This window comes from Saccoglossus kowalevskii, chromosome 14 (genome assembly GCF_978046115.1).
Source record: "Saccoglossus kowalevskii chromosome 14, keSacKowa6.1, whole genome shotgun sequence".
Classification (NCBI taxonomy): domain Eukaryota; kingdom Metazoa; phylum Hemichordata; class Enteropneusta; family Harrimaniidae; genus Saccoglossus; species Saccoglossus kowalevskii.
Genome location: NC_140654.1, coordinates 5,134,712 through 5,153,208, shown reverse-complemented (window position 1 = coordinate 5,153,208; position 18,497 = coordinate 5,134,712). Strand labels below are relative to the sequence as shown.

At 35.4% G+C, this 18,497-nt stretch overlaps 1 protein-coding gene and 1 long non-coding RNA gene across 2 annotated transcripts; both read left to right on the top strand.

The window, feature by feature from the left end:
* Positions 1-2,421: 2,421 nt before the first annotated feature.
* On the top strand, positions 2,422-14,651 carry LOC100368734 (dual specificity protein phosphatase 3-like). The gene is made up of 5 exons (XM_002735762.4): positions 2,422-2,526; positions 9,995-10,197; positions 10,887-10,998; positions 11,554-11,665; positions 12,571-14,651. Exons 2-5 carry the CDS (start codon positions 10,055-10,057, stop codon positions 12,813-12,815), a joined length of 612 nt encoding a protein of 203 aa, XP_002735808.1. The 5' UTR covers positions 2,422-2,526; positions 9,995-10,054; the 3' UTR covers positions 12,816-14,651.
* A 1,519-nt stretch (positions 14,652-16,170) lies between these two features.
* Positions 16,171-17,801, top strand: LOC144346424 (uncharacterized). Its single transcript, XR_013419512.2, has 2 exons — positions 16,171-17,137; positions 17,614-17,801. It is a non-coding gene; the product is annotated as an uncharacterized LOC144346424 (long non-coding RNA).
* Positions 17,802-18,497: the final 696 nt, after the last annotated feature.

The window sequence follows — 18,497 nt, the reverse complement described above, 5'->3', positions numbered from 1 at the left end:
AATAATCAGACGTCTAATTTAAGTAATTGTCCGAATAAATAACTCGTGGATGTTTAAGCGCGGTGGTCGTAGCACAGCGCGTGTTCGAATTTCATGTAAATAAACAATGTATTTTACACGCGTTGTATACGTCGCTGTGAGTCCCATATCGAACAGGACGCGACACGACGACTGTCGCCCTTTAGTTGGGACCACGACAGAACCAGAACTTAAACTGGGCGACTACGATACACGGTTGATGTTGAAGTTAAAAGTTCCTCCACAGATCTGTGCATTGGCAAACATGCCGTGCAACTGCGGTACTCCACTGACGGAATGACTTTCGTTGAAATCGGTCGTCGCTGACTCGTGAGCTGCACACTACAACCTCGTTTGTGATGTTGCTTGCTTGTCGTGGATAGACTGAGTCTTGGTTACCGGTTAAATTTTGCTAATTTGGCGTTGGTAATCTTTATTTGGAATTGAGTAACGCCGCAATGTCGCCAGCAGAAACCTCATAGTATATCGATGTTGATGGTTGCGGCTCCATATTAATCGGAGATTTTACTGCGGGTCCAGGCAGCGGGTGGATCTTCCGAGAGCCCTTCAAGATTTATAAAACTCAGATTCCAGGTGGTCAACAAACATTAAGTTCTCCCAATCCTAGTATTCTATGTGATGTACATCTAACATGCCAAAAATGCTGGTGAACGATTTGAACCTGACAAAAATACTTGAAATAGATACCAGGAAGGGGAGGGGGGTAAAAGAAAAGTTATATAACATTTTATTATTCAATAATTTATTAAAATACACAAGTTTGTCCAACTCCCTGTGATACAACACCTCAGACATAGCTCATTGTACTCTGCTGGAGTGTGGGCAAAAAGTTACTATTTGAATTTTTGATATCTTTTTTCATTAATGAGAAAGTTGACCCCGAAGTTAGAGTAACTGTTCAGCAGGAATGGCTTTTTAACTCTTCTGTGATTTTTTTTTTGGCTTGGCTGATTTTGTCACGGTTCATACTTGACAGGCAGGTCGTACCATCACTAATTGGAAAAACAATCCTGACCCACCGCTACCATGGCAACAGCCAAAGTCTTGTAATAGCAGTGCCCAAATGATCATGCCTTTTATTTTGGCTACGTTGCGCACTGGTAAGAGATCACCGGCGCCGACATTGTTACCACTGTCAACGGAATCCCAACGCAGCTTTGAACTTTGAATAAAATGTAAATGCTGCTTCCAATCTAGAAAATACTATCGCAAAACGATTGGAAATTATACATTTAACGGCTGAATACGTCCTAACAATAAAATAAAGTGACTTCTAATGACTGCCATGTTATTTTGCAAACCTCGTATAAGGTGCCCGGTTTTAGTTATAAACAGACGTTAGCTTCACGTTCATGTCCCTTCCATGATAACAGCCGAAAACATATTGCTTGTTTTTTACCGGTTTTCATTGGCAACCGAAGTATTTTTATTTTGTAAACAAATTTTCGTCTGCTATTTTTATTCAGTTCAAATCGTTCAGCAACATTTTTGGCATATTAGGTGTACATCACATGGAATACTACGATTGAGAGAACTTGATGTATGTTGACTGATTTTTATCATAGTACGAAGTACCAGGAAGTTACTCAGATCCAAATAAAGATTACCAACGTCAAATGAGCAACATTAGACTGGTAATCAAGATTCATGTAATCCATGGCTAACAAGCAACATCACAAGCGAAGTTGTAGCATGCAGTAAGTCATCCCGTCAGTGGAGTACCGCAGTAACACGGCATGTTTGCCATCAGCATTGTATTCAAACGAATCACGTGGTGTGCCGTTCTCGTTCAAACCCGGGATTCGATCAATAGGGGAGTCCCATTAAAAAAACACATTGCAAATCATGCAAGTTCAACATTTTCAAACCAATATACTAAAACAGAAATGCTCAGAGATGTAAATGAAGGATAGATATTAATTTTCACTATACACATCTCTGTTGATACTATTCCTCACATATTCTACTCCCAATTACTCCTGCGTAAAATGGACTAGCCTCTTCATGTTGACATTCAGACTAAAATCACGTGACAGGCTGTTAAAATTGGCTGTTGCATACTCTTTCGCCGGTCTGGAAAATGTGTTTAATTAACTCACATTCAAGCAACAATGCAGATTTCCCAGTGGGAGTGAGACTATTCAAACTCTGCCACTAAAAAATAGGGGTGGTTTCAGCAAAAAACGAATAACCCTGGAATACACACAATATACTGAATTTCGGAACAAATCGTGCATTACTTACAGCAGCAGAATACCACAGAAATATCAGACGAAACATGAAAACACTATATATTGTATTTCAGCCTGAACCCTCTATATTGCAACTCAAGGAATTAACCCCATATGTGCATCCATTTCCCACCTTGGTATCACCCACCCCTGAAAACAAACTCTTAATACCACGCTGAAGCGTTTGGTAATAAACACTGAGTAAACCACTTTCACTTTACGTTGACAACGCAGCACAGTAGTACGTACACATACTGTAAGTATAGTCCGTTTTAATGTGTAAACATGGATTGTAAACATTCGATGTAGCCAGGTTTGCGACGATCATGGAGCTATAATAAGATTTTAGCTCCATGCGACGATCAACTTGGGGATCATTTCCTTGCAACTGTAGGTGTAGTCACTTCCTGGTTACGCTAACCAAGTTCGGAGAGCGTGGGTAATACGCAGCTCAATTCACAAGATCAAACCTGATGTTTCTCCGAAGTGATAATCCAAATGTTATTGTTCCAACCCGAAACATATCTGAGTCTCTTGGACGACTTCGCATGTCGTTTCCCCGGTAGTACCTCCGATTCATAGATCTCCATACTCACCCCTTATCTGACCCGAGGTTTGTTTTTTGTTTTTTTTTGGGGGGGGGGGGGCTACATTGAGTGGCACATATTTCTTTTTTTTTTCTTATTACTACTAATATTTTATATTTCTTTGCTTACTTATTGTTTTATTTGTTATTGATGTTTGTTACTTGTTGTTGTTCTTGTATGTTTATTGACCATAGATAATGTAATTCAATGCATTATTTCGTGCCAAATAAAATATACTATACTATTTCATAAATAAAATAATACCCTGGAGAAAAACATCCTTACCAGTGAAAACGGTTATTTTTTTTAGGTGTGAAACGCTCGATGCGGTATACGCTAAATTAATGCATGGCAGCCTATAAATACTAATATTATTATTTATAGGCCTTTGAATTACAATTCATATACAAAGTTCAACATAATTAAACAATAACAAAAACATTACTTGAACAAAACTATTCGACTAAGTTCTCTCAATTAATTTCTTGATATCGTGGATATTTCTCTCCCATTGATAACTGATCACAAAAGAAAGGGAAATCTAAAGTTAAGACAGCCTGGATGGTAAAACCTTGTAAATTTAAGTAAAATGTTTGTTTCATTGTCTTGGTAAACCTTACAAGTAAACATAAAATATATCTTCAGTTGCCCCTTTACAACTAATACATTTCCAATTCCCAGTGTAGTTAGTCCACTTAAATTTATTCTCCTCTAAATCCAAAATATTTGACCTTACCTTAAAAGAGGGAGGTACCAAAATGATCAAGAAGGTCATTAACATACTCTTGTTTTTCATTGTGTTGTTTTTATCCAAACATATTGGTTTAGTGAACTATTGTGTTCGGAAAGTCTAGTAAATTCATTAGTTCCACTAATTTTATAGAAGCTATTAACCCATTTTGCATTTGTTGCTCGATGAGAGGTGCAAATATGGTCCAGACAATTTTTTGTCAGAATGTTTTATTAATATATGTTGGTTCCGTTCTTGAAAACCATTTTTGTATACCTTCATCCATTTTCATCCATCTTGGAATTTCACATGAGTTTCATCAAGTATATCATTTATATCAGACCAGCCTTAATCGCCCCAAACTGCATGGCATGACACATTTCTGTTAACAAAAAATCACCTGGTATAGTATGCTTTTTAATTTGTTGTTGTGTGCTCTGCTTTGTAAGAATCAAACACTGCTCCCATAGCTAATTGCTGACATTATGATATTTGCTGTAACACATCTCCATATTCAAAGCGGTTGAAAATGTTGGTTAATTAGGGATTTTGGGCATGCCTTACCTAAGTAATTGTATGAGTTGGGTTCTTTAATTTCATTGGGCAGTTTATTTTTGTGTTGTCTTTTGTCAAAGTACATTATTTCGGATTTGAGCTGCTATATTTAGCATGCTTTGCAAATTCATTAGGGTCATTGGCAATGAAAGCTACCGGTACATCAAAACTAAACATTAACATTCTTGCAAATGCATTTATTACCAAACGCTTCAGCGTGGTATTAAGAATTTGTTTTCAGGGTTGGGTGATACCAAGGTGGGAAATGGATGCACATATGGGGTTAATTCCTGGAATTGCAATAGAGAGGGCTCAGGCCAAAATACAATATATAGTGTTTTCATGTTTCGTCTGATATTTCTGTGGTATTCTGCTGCTGTAACTAATGCAAGATTTGTTCTGAAATTCAGTGTATTGTGTGCACTCAAGGGTTATTCGTTTTTTGCTGAAAACACTCCTATTTTTTAATAGCAGATTCGAACTAGGTTCACTCCCACTGGGAAATATGCATTGTCGCTTGAATGAGAGCTAATTAAACACATTTTTCAGACCGGCGAAAGAGTATGTAACAGCCAATTGTAACAGCCTATCACGTGATTTTAGTCAGAATGTCAACATGGAAAGAGGCTATTCCATTTTACGCAGGAATAATTGGGAGTAGAATATGTGAGGGATTGTATAAACAGAGATGTGTATACTGAAAAGTGATATCTATCCTTCTTTTCCATTGCTGAGCATTTCTTTTTTAGTATACTGGTTTAAAAATGCTAAATTTGCATGATTTGCGATGTTTTTTTTTATTGAAACGCCCCTAATAGTTGAATTCCGGGTTCGAAGGAGAATGTAACAGCACAGCACGTGGTTCGTTTGAATACAATGGTGAAGGGTTGGCGCGATAGGTCACCGTCCGATCTCGATGGAATGTTTCGAATCAGTCATATGTAGTTTAAATTAAGTTAAAAATTTTCCTCCACAGAATTGTGCATTGGCAAACATGCCGTCACAACTGCGGTACTCCACTGACGGAGTGACTTTCGTCTACAGCGGTCGTTGATGAGCTGCACTCTACAACTTCGCTTGTGATGTTGCTTGTGGATTAAATGAATCTTGATTTCCGGTAAAAATGTCGCTCATTTGGCGTTGGTAATCTTTATTTGGAACTGGGTAACGCCGCAACGTCGCCAGCAGAAACCTCCTGGTACTTTGATGTTGATGGTCTATGATAAAGCTCAGTCAACATACATCAAGTTCTCTCAATCGTAGTATTCCATGTGGTGTACAGCTAATATGCCAAAAATGTTGCTGAACGATATCTTACCAGTGCGCAACGTAGCCAAAATAAAAGGCATGATCATTTGAACACTGTTATTACAAGACTGGTAGGAGGTAATAAATTCGGGGCGAAAGTATTAAAAAAACAGATTTTGGCTGTTGCCATGGTAGTGGTGGGTCGGGATTGTTTTTCCAATTAGTGATGGTATGACCTACCTGTCAAGTATGAACAAAATCAACCAAGCCAAAAAAAAAATCACAGAAGAGTTAGTTAAAAAGCCATACCTGGTGAGAAGTTACTCTAAATTTGGGGTCAACTTTCTCATTGATGAAAAAAGATATCGAAAAATCAAATAGTAACTTTGTGCCCAGACTCAAGCCGAGTACAATGAGCTATGTCTGAGGTGTTGTATCCTAAATTTGTAGGAGATACATTTAGCTCGAAGCTATCCAAAAATCATTTTTTTACTGTTGCTATGGCAACGGTGGACCAACATTTTTTTGCAGATTTTTCCAAATGACTAGGGTGAAGGTGTGACCTACCTGCCATGTTTGAGTGAAATTGGCCAAGCCAAAAAATCACAGAGCTAATGCGTGAAAACACTGGAAATCACACACACAAATGATTTGAGGGGCAATCTTAGTGGAGCGGATCGCCAATACCATGTTCATTAGCATATTGACCGTGAAAATACCGAAAACATTATTGCATGGGTGATATGCAAATTAGTTTTAGTCAAAATAAGTGACTGTCTAGAAGTACCATTACTGTTGTTCAAATTTCATTTCACTCGGCAAGTATATTCATGTACCCCAAGGGTAAAATATCGCACTTCTAAACATTGTTTATTCCTGCTATGTTTCGAAAACGCTACTCTTGAAAGGACTACATATGGGGTGTGGAAATACCGATTTCATAGACGAATCAAAATAAACTGCAGTACATATGTAATAATATGGTATACTTCATTTTTACTGAAAACATTTTTCTCCTGAAATAAATTCCAGTGAAAATGCCATTTACCTCATACTCTATTGAGACACAGCACAGGGAAAATCGGATTCACATGTAATGCTTGAAAACGTTTCAGCGAAAATAAATTAAGTGAAATTCTATGTGACTTCATAAGAGTTGGAAATGAACAAATTATATGACACCCGACCCTACCACTCCATACACAATGTAAACTATACCCCCAAAAACATCCTTTCACTCACGCTTACTACCGTGTTTCACCAGTGCATTCTATTTGACTTCAGAAGAAATTGAAATAAACAAATTATATGACAACGAACTTAATTATAATTTCAGCCTCTAGTTCAGCACTGATTAAATAAACTACCTCGTCTTTATTCCTCAGCTCCTGAAAGCGAGGTTATTTGTAGTTATGTTGGCGATCGCCGCTGTGTCTGCGGAAGTACTGTGGGAGATTGCATGATAGGAGTGAAAGGTCTTTTGATCAATAAAATAATTTTAGAAAAGTGCAATAAAGGTTGGTTTTAAATATTAAATTTCATGGAATCTGGATGAAATAAAAGAAATTGAACTGGTATGAAAAGGGGGTAAATGTAGCCAGAATGCAAGGTCAGATTCCGGGGGCCAAAATACGTCACAATGCAACCATCATTGCGGCTGCAAAGTGTCAACAACTATGGATTCAGTAAAAGACTTGATTTGCAGTTTGCGTGAATGGCCGGGAAAAAAATCATGCAAATTCAGTGCTTCAGTAACAGTATTTGCTGCTTTTTTGTGCAATGAAAATTAATACACGAAATGCTGCCAAAAGACATTTTCTTCTAGTAAACAAAACAACCCTGGGATGTTTATCTTGAGAAAATTGAGAAGACAGTCGTTCTTGTGAAACAATGTACTTCTCCAGGGTATCAAGGGTATTTATGATTATTTGAAGTGGGAAACTGATGCTTTATGGAAGAGCAAAGTTAATTAACCCCGCACATTAGTGATTGGCCTAGGCTAGTTGAAGACGTTTATAAAGGGGTGACTCGCTAGAAATATTCACCGTGAGTTCGTAATTTTTATTCGGGTTTATACTACAACACTTATATGTTACTGTCAGGAAGGTTTAATGTCTTGTTTGTATTTGCATAATGTGAAAGAGGAGTTTGTCAAAATATATACGGGTGCGTGTATGCGTATTGAAACTATACAAAATTCGCTCTATGCACACCCGTTTCATGTGTTAAAAGAACATAGCGATTTTCTCATGGAATTGTTAAATCTTGGTATCATTCCCAACTGTCATCAAACTACGTTTTTACGACTCGTATGCAATTGCAAGAGTATATTTCAGGTTTACTCGAATTGATTCCCAGCACTGTGCCTTTTATAAATGTTATGGTTCTGTTACAGCAAATCTATAATTGGGGCAGCAAATTTGCAAACTCGCTAGCGAATTAGCTAACTGCTTGGGTTTTGTCTAAACAGTTGGCTTTCGAAACTCAGTTAACCCAAGCAGTTAGAGATGCTGAAATGTTCGAGTTACGGACATCGAGTTACGAAAATATTGAGTTACAGAAATGACCACACCCATATTTTTAAAACCACGCCCACTTTTGTGAAACCACGCCCAAATTGTAACTCGATGTTCAATCAACAGTTAACAGAACTTATATACAGGCAACTTATATTTTTATTTTTGTTAAACGTCCACATTCAGTAACTCGAACTTTAAATAACAGTTAATCAAACTTCCATTCTACTACCAATGTTACTTGTTCTGTTATTAACATTTAATAAGCGTCTACAGAACATTAAATGGTGTTTTTCTGTACACGTTTTGTCCCAGTACTCTGGTCTGCCATTGATTCCCCAAATTTCTGCAGCATAAGTTAAAATTGGTGTCTGGATGCCCTCAAATAATTTCAATTGTAAAAGCATGTTTAACTTGTTTGATGTTAATACTGGTTTGATTGCTGCATCAGCTTTTTTTGCTTTATCTACCAATCTTTCCATGGTCATGTTCATTGCCCCATTTGTATTAAATGTTACCCCTAGATATGTGAATTGGTTTGTTTTCTCAATTGTGTTTAGCCCATATGAGAATTCTGTATTTTTTGATTTATGACCATTTTTAGTGAAAATCATAATTTTTGTTTTTCTCATATTCAACTGTAAACCCCATTGTTTTGTATATTCATAAAGTGTGTCTAATGACCTTTGTAAGTCTTCTTTGTTAATAGCTGTTAGAACAATATCATCAGCGAATAGAAGTGAAGAGATGTTTTGACTATTTAGGTTTGGACTATTCATTGTAGAGTTATCAATGTTGGCTACCAAGTCGTTTATAAAAATGTTAAATAATGTTGGGCTTAATGGACACCCTTGTTTGACACCTTCTTGCATTTTAAAGCTCTTGGTCACTTTGTCATCTAATTTAATTTTGAATTGCATATTCATATACATATGTTTTAGGACTCGATATGCATCACCACATATGTTGTTTTGTAATAATTTTATGAATAGTCCCTCTCTCCAAACTGTATCAAAACATTTTTTTAAGTCTATAAAGCAAGTGTAAAGCTTTTTGTTTTTTGATTGGTATTTTTTGATCAGTGTATGTAATGTCAGTATATGATCAGTTGTTCTGTGATTGCGTCTAAAACCGGCTTGGTTTTTATGGATAATGTTGCTGGTTTCAAAATGTTGTGTTATACCGGTACATTTATTTAAAATTATTGCAAATAATTTTCCAATTGTGTTACTTGTTGATATGCCTCTATATAGAACTGTCTTCAATCATCAGCAGCTAATAAGTATGGAGAGAACAAACAGAACCTATACTCGGTAATTCCTCGTAGGTTGCAATCCCATATGTACTATTTTGTATCTTGTGTATTCAATTTTTGCAAGCAAATACTTCATAGCGAATAAACACTGATTTAAAGACTCTTTTGTGTTGTAATCTCGAACAAATTAAATTTACAAATCATTGACTTGTGATTTTATAATATATTATATTATTTTAATAATTGATCACGTAACGTATACAACTTACATACAGTATTGGTGCGTATTTGTAATGCATATAATAATGGTCTTATAATATTTATCCAAACAAGGCTTGTATACGTAACATTAAAGGAAACATCAATCTAAGCAACCCCTGAAGAAAAAGGTCCACAAATGTAGGATGAAATCATTTTCTCAATTTCTGACAACAGATTCTATGATATCATACTTTACCCATAATCCTTTGCTTGAAAATCAAGATGGCTGACTACATAATACTGATGAAAAGTGATATAAAAATAACTGTAAATTGCATTCACCTACATTTGTGGAGCTTTTTCTTCAGGGGTCATTGTGTTGTTTGGATTGATGTTTCCTTTAATATACATTGCAATGGATGAAGAACCAACTCAGTGTAACCATGTTAAATAATTTCCTTTGTGAACAGTATTACAAGTTTTCATCATGTCAATCAGCGCACACATGATGCCAGGGTCACAAATATATTATTGTACTTTGCCCAGCTGACGTGATATGACTTGTCTTTGCATATATGGCCGGAGTATACTTCACTTATTACTATGACTACCATTATACTGTTACATTTCAGTACTTTCTGCATATACCGGTAACCTGGAAAGCAACATATCAACGACGCTTATCTGTAACCATGGCTAGAAGTGGAGACACATCAGATACGGCTTCCTTGCTTTCTGAATTAGGATCTATTCTCACAGCCCCTGCAAATGGCATGCTGATGGCACCCTCAAGAGCTTATGATGAAGTCTGGCCCGGGCTCTATGTTGGCGAAAGGTAATTTTGTCTAAGACGAGTATAACATATGAATATCTCTATGTATCCAATGGACAGTACATTCAAATTGCGTGTGCTTAACGTGCTCAGAGTTTAGTAATAAAGATCACATGACAATGTGGTGACATGACCAAAACACATCCCACACGGAAAATCTAAGTCAATAATACCATTTTACTAACATCATTGCAATGACTTTCTCGTTACACATAACAGTTGAATATACTAAGCTTATACATTATAATCCAATGACAAATATATACACTACCACAATCCTCTAATCTGATCAGGTCATTGTCCGGAAATATTATATCAGTACAATGACCTGTTTTGGGGTAATTAAGACGAATTATTATATCTCATGTGCAAGATCGTCACGTTGATTGGTCAGAACTCGGTCACGTGGCAATCAATATAACTCATTATTGAGCCGGAGTAAATAATGTAAATTCAGCGTCCTCGATTTCGTTCTTCCGCACACGTTGTTGTTTTAAAAAATGGCGTCTGCGACTCCAACGTTCGATTTATGTTTATTCAGTGTAATCAAACACATATTTACCCCAGTACTGGTCAATATTCGGTTTTTGGAGAATTCAGAAGAATTATTGCGCTTTTAATTGGCAATGACAAATTTTTGGAACTATTCGTTCATTCTGTCAAATGGTGTTTCAACTCATTCAATTCCGTAGAAGTACAGCAATGAACAAAGCTGGCCTGAAACATATAGGTATTACTCATATATTGAACACTGCCGAAGGAAAAGGATTTGGGCACGTCAGTACGAACGAGGCGTATTATAAGGTATGTTAAGAAGACAATATTGTTGATATCAAGACCCAACACAATTTACCACCAAAAATGATTTGCCTTTATGATAGACCCAGTTGTTTGACAGATTGTTAACCAGTTATTTTTTAGAACATTAACTAATTGTTAAACAGAAATAAATATATTTATACAGTACTCAGAATGGTCACACCCATATTATAGGAATGACAATATTATTCATAGATGATTTCCAGTTGTTTTCATGATTGCATGTTACTCATATTTTTTGAGGAATCCGGAATAACTTCTACACTATTTTGGACTTGATTTCATTCAATATGGTGTTTTTAGTCACGTCTGAATACTGAATAATTGAATACATAAGTGTGTGGATGACAATGTTTTTATGTTATATTTTGCATGCATGCATGTTAATGTGAACACTTTTCATGATATACTCGCATATACTGTGGTACTTCATTATATTCAACAACCATTTTCTTACAGTTATAGCTTGTGTTAGAGGTTAATACCAAATTACTTTTTCTTCGCATACATGTAATTTACTTATGTATTATGTGTGTGTAGGAAACTGGCATTGTGTATAAAGGTATAAAAGCATCTGACGTCTTGGGATTTAATCTAAAACCATTTTGGCAGGAAACTGGCGTATTCATTCACGATGCGCTAAAAGAAAATGGTAAGACAAGAAATTCGTTTTCAAGAATAATGATTATATGTTCGGAGCAAATACTATAGTATTATATGTTATTGTTATTACTACTAAAAATAATACATTTATTGCAGCTTTAGAAATAGTTTTCATTGATTGACAACCATAAAATAAGAAAATACACAATACAATACATATAATACTAAAATGTAGTAAGTAAATAAGTAAAATATTAGTTGTAGTTACTTTTAATTTCAAATATATTTTAGATCTAGACATCACTTTTTAATTATTCTTTGTTAATTCAGGTCTTTGTATATTACCAGGACCTGGGTTTGTTTCAGTATCACCACTATAATTCTCATCAAAATGTAGCCCTGACACCCCTCTACATTTTCTACTGCGATTGGTAATGGTACAACCCATCTGTCACTGATTCAGATCAAGGTCATGACCAGGTCATGACATCACTAAAAACCCTAGCATTACAATCTAAGCTAATTATTTATTCTGAGCATGCTCAGTTGTTCTCTTAGTGCAGTAGGGAGAGGTAGTTTTGGATGAAAATCATGAAAAAGACCCACTTATGATTTTCAAATCTGGAAAAAAAATTATGTGCATAATCGGCAGAGACTTGTTTTCTGAGAAAATGTTAGAGACGTCAGACGGAAAATTGAAATAAGAATTAATAGTCCGCCTTTCAGGCTGCGCCTGATTCGGGGACTAAATATATACATTGAAACTATATTTGGGGAATCTGGGTAACAAATTAGACACTTGCAGACACATGCCATCTACAAACAGAATATTGACAAAATATAAACATCTGCTTTTATGCTAAGTCATGGAATAATAGAATCATTATTGCCTACTTCATTCGATATGTGATCTTGAAGATACGTTTTCTAACATTTGTATTTGTCTACTATCAGGGAAAGTAATGGTTCACTGCGTTGAAGGATTCAGTCGTTCTGCTAGCACTGCCATTGCATACTTGATGATGTACCAAGACATGACAGTACAAGAAGCAACGCGAACTGTCAGAGCTAAACGTGAAATTGGACCAAACAGTACTTTTCGAAAACAACTATGTGAACTCAATAGGGAGATAACACTGTCAAGAAAAGACAATGTGGTTACACCAAGTATTGAAGTGAACGATGCTACAGAGCTCTAATAATTGTCTATGATTTTTAATATTGGATATCAATATAGCATAATATGTTTGTACCCTGTTATATCTCAAAGAAGTCTTTTGTATATATTTTTTTAAATAACTCGTTTTGCAATGTGTGAAGTACAAATTGGTCACATTCGTAATTATCACTATTGTTTTGAAAAGCTTGATTGCCGGAGCTCAAACGATGCCAACGAGTCGTTATCTTTGACTGTCAACACATAGCTGTCGCAATGAACATAATCCATACACAGCAAAGTGGAAACAAAAACGCATCACTTCAACAAGCGCCACCCGCAATTGAGAATATGACAGCCATTGTCGTGGTTGAACGATTTTGTTACTTCGGCGGATTTTTCTGATTGATTCGTGAAATTGTGCAGATTGGCTGAATGGCCCTTTAAAACAGACAACCGCTCACAGTTTGCTATTAGATACTGACATACTACCAATCACCATGGATCCAAATGACAACTGCGATGTCATGTTTGACACCCGTATATAATGCTACTATGCGTATGTATGCAACCATCTTTCGACGTGGGTGTCACCGCAGCCTTGGACTCGACCTTTCTTGCCTTGGACTCGATACATCGTTCAATTACTGCTTGCAGATGAGATTATGTCTCGTAGAGGGCAATTGTTTTGTGGAATATGCTCTATTGGTAATTTTATAAGTTATCCAAAAAATACAAACTTATCGGCACCCCGGCATCGGCACTCGATCAAACTGCATTTCTAAGGGCCAACACATATGCTCTGTAAACTGACATTATGACACGTATGTACTGTACATTTGTCAATATCATAATAAATTTATTTTTGATTTGGCTTAAATTAGGCCAATGCTTTAATATGCGAGTCATTACGAAAGAAACATTGCCAACACACATTATGGTAAAATGTTATATTACGGGAAATGAAAATGAAAACAAAAACAAATTGTTGTTAACAGTGAACTAGAAATTGCAATAATTAATTGCATGTAATATTATTATTATTATAACTTTATTGAATTCTAAGTAATACAGTGTTTCTATCTATCTATAATGATGAAAATTCAAATTACAAGTAACGATACAACGATTATTAAGTTGAATTTAATTAAAATTCTTCTGGGGTCAAACTGCGTCTAATATATCCATACTAGTGTCAACCATGCTCAAATAATCATCCCTCCAGTGCATCGGTTTAGGCCAGATTTATTTAAAACACAGTGAATTATATAACATAAAAGCAATACAGACACTGTGAAAGTAACTGAAACTATTTGTATCTACGAGGCAACGATCTCACTGCATAAATGACTGTAGAAATATAACACAATTCCAATAACACAATGTAACATACAGGTCTCATAAACGTTCAGAAGATTGTAAACTTACATCGTTGGGTCTCTCATTTCGGTTGAAATGTTCAGTAGACGCTGCACAGAAATGTGCTCGAAGCTTTTCATCATGATTGCCTATCATAAACGAGCGTTTTAGTGCGATTCTAACATGACCTGTGGTGGCGCTATAAGCGGCTTTCTGTATGGACGAATCACAAAATAACGATAACAATTGAAATTCGATATAATTATAAACTTGCGTACAGAACAAAATTCATTAATGTGTTCCATAGTCATCGGCACTCAGATATAAAATAATAAAAGTAGCACATTGTCCATATTAATAATTTTACCAATTGGCTGTTTATTATACGCATCAAATCGGCATATTTTAACGAATAGCACATTTCTGTTCACACTCTTCAAAATTCCAGTTCGTTCGCAACCCATAATCATAACATGTTATATCAATTAAAAGTTGTTAAAAGTTGACAGCTAGAACCAAACTACTTTTTGTGGGTTTACCGTGTTTTGTCTAATGTGTGCGTGTGTGTTGCTTGTCTTGGCTACCACAATGTTTTTGTAGAGCATTTACATGCCTTGGTAGGACAATAGTTAAAATATCAAATAACCAGTGCCCTTTTAAAATATGAGCGTTCGACTACAAGAGAGCGTACCTATTTTTCCCAACATACAAGTAAACTACCGGTATAATGTTTAAGATTTGAAAATTGCCGCAATTTTCAAAAACGCGGTACTAATACTCTTGAAATTCAATGTCTTTCTGCTAACTGAAATTGGTTAATTGAAATATCAATGAACCATTATTTTCTTGCCCTTGTAATCGACTGATAGAAAATGCATATCCACCATACGATGCACTCATTAAACGGGAAATTCAACAATGACACGTAGGTTGGTATGCTGTCCAATTATTGTTTAAATTATGTAAAAGAATGAAAATGCATGACCTAAATGCTCATTATTGCATGATATCAGGACTTAGACATATGTGTCAATTATTTTCATGATATCAGGACTTAGACATATGTGTCAATTATTTTCATGATATCAGGACTTAGACATATGTGTCAATTATTTTCATGATATCAGGACTTAGACATATGTGTCAATTATTTTCATGATATCAGGACTTAGACATATGTGTCAATTATTTTCATGATATCAGGACTTAGACATATGTGTCAATTATTTTCATGATATCAGGACTTAGACATATGTGTCAATTATTGCATGATATCAAGGCTTAGACATATGTGTCAATTATTGCATGATATCAGGGCTTAGACATATATGTCAATTATTGCATGATATCAGGGCTTAGACATATGTGTCAATTATTGCATGATATCAGGGCTTAGACATACGTGTCAATTATTGCATGATATCAGGACTTAGACATACGTGTCAACTATTGCATGATATCAGGGCTTAGACATACGTGTCAACTATTGCATGATATCAGGGCTTAGACATACGTGTCAATTATTGCATGATATCAGGACTTAGACATATGTGTCAATTATTTTCATGATTTCAGGACTTAGACATGTGTGTCAATTATTGCATGATATCAGGGCTTAGACATATGTGTCAATTATTGCATGATATCAGGGCTTAGACATATGTGTCAATTATTGCATGATATCAGGGCTTAGACATATGTGTCAATTATTGCATGATATCAGGGCTTAGACATATGTGTCAATTATTGTATGATATCAGGGCTTAGACATGTGTCAATTATTGCATGATATCAGGACTTAGACATATGTGTCAATTATTTTCATGATTTCAGGACTTAGACATGCGTGTCAATTATTGCATGATATCAGGGCTTAGACATATGTGTCAATTATTGCATGATATCAGGGCTTAGACATATGTGTCAATTATTGCATGATATCAGGTCTTAGACATATGTGTCAATTATTGCATGATATCAGGGCTTAGACATATGTGTCAATTATTGCATGATATCAGGACTTAGACATATGTGTCAATTATTGCATGATATCAGGACTTAGACATATGTGTCAATTATTGTATGATATCAGGACTTAGACATATGTGTCAATTATTGCATGATATCAGGACATAGACATATGTGTCAATTATTGCATGATATCAGGGCTTAGACATATGTGTCAATTATTGCATGATATCAGGGCTTAGACATATGTGTCAATTATTGCATGATATCAGGACTTAGACATATGTGTCAATTATTTTCATGATTTCAGGACTTAGACATGTGTGTCAATTATTGCATGATATCAGGGCTTAGACATGTGTCAATTATTGCATGATATCAGGGCTTAGACATGTGTGTCAATTATTGCATGATATCAGGGCTTAGACATATGTGTCAATTATTGCATGATATCAGGGCTTAGACATATGTGTCAATTATTGCATGATATCAGGACTTAGACATATGTGTCAATTATTGCATGATATCAGGACTTAGACATATGTGTCAATTATTGTATGATATCAGGACATAGACATATGTGTCAATTATTGCATGATATCAGGGCTTAGACATATGTGTCAATTATTGTATAACAGGGCTTAGACATATGTGTCAATTATTGCATGATAACAGGGCCTAGACATGTGCCCATTATCTGATTAAAATCTGATGTAGTGTACAGGCTTTAATTATTTTGGCTATAAACTTATTTTAATTATATTTTGTTATTACTTTTGTTATTAATGCCTTTTTATTTTATTATTTTACTTCGATTTTTTTTTTTTTTTAATTCCGCCCTACATATATCTGACCCGATGCCTATGTAACGAGATTTCAACGAGACCCACTATCGACGATTTTAGTCAACGAATCACAGACCTCCTTAGACCTATAGCGCACATGATGACGTCATCAGGCAGAGTCAGGTGGCAAACACACTCAAATAAAATGGCGGGTTCTACCGACGTTAGCGACCAAGAAAAACACGGCTTTTCGGTAAGTTTATCATTGTCAAATGCAACGAAAGTCATTTTTTAATGTTTATATTGTGGTTTGAGTTTAGATCGTTATTTTGCGTAGTTATTCTGGGAGTGAAGATTTTGTTTCCACCAGTTCGACCGAACACTGGTGTCCTTTTCCAGTCGCTTGCCCTGGAGACGGGTGATGTTTTGTTGACGATCGGGCCAAAATCTTCTACGGTATTGAAGCCGTAGCTGTAAATATTCATCAAAATGTATTAACATTTTGTACATTACACAATAACTCTTTATTAAAGTAATTGAGCTGATTTGGACTGGAATAAAATATTTTTTATTTGGAACACATCGATCAGGAAATATTTTTTTTGCCCCAATTTTCTGCGTCGATGCCGGTGACAGTTATACAATTTAAAATCAGTTTGCATTGTTCACTATAGCTGTTTACAGTGTTCTAATCATTACGATTTACTTATTTTTTTGCTTCCATTCTAGATAATTATGCTCAGTGTTTGATGTAAAATTGAAGCCGCTGCGATGACTGAATAAACGAACCTTGGCTGGCGAAGATGTATTGATCAGGAAGTGTACACATTTGTTGGAAGTGAACAAAATATTCAATGTAATGACAAAAATTGTAAAATGCTGTGGAATTTCTTTTGTAAATAAAAATATACTAGCAATTTTCTATTAATGGTTTATTCAAGTGGGTAAAATATAATGTACAGAAAGATTGCCCGTAGAGCATTGCTACACTGAAAAGTAAGCAACCGACAGCCTGTATAAAAGGGGGCTGTGATTGGCTGTTACTTATGCGAGATTTGAACAGGACTTACATAGGCGTCGGATCAGATGTATGTAGGGCGGAATTAAAAAAAAATCACGAAATCAAAGTAAAATAATAAAAAAGGCATTAATAACAAAAGTAATAAAAATAAAATAAGTTTATAGCCAAAATAATTAAAGCCCGTATACTACATCAGATTGTAATCAGATTGCATCAAGCCAAACAACATAATGACCCCTCAAGAAAAAGCTCCACAAATGTAGGAGAATGCAATTTACAGTTTTTTTTATATCACTTTTCATCAGTATTATGTAGTCAGCCATCTTGATTTTCGAGCAAAGGATTGTGGGTAAATTATTACATCATAGAATCTGTTAGAAATTGAGAAAACGACTACATAATCCTGATAAAAAGCTGAATATCTAGAGAATGAAAAGTGATATATATAAAAAAAATACTGTAAATTGCATTCTCCTACATTTGTGGAGCATTTTCTTGAGGGGTCATTAGGTTGTTTGGCTTGAGGTTTCCTTTAATAATATTAAGGTAGCGAGAAGGTTTTGTGACGTTTTTAAATAAAACATTCTCTGTC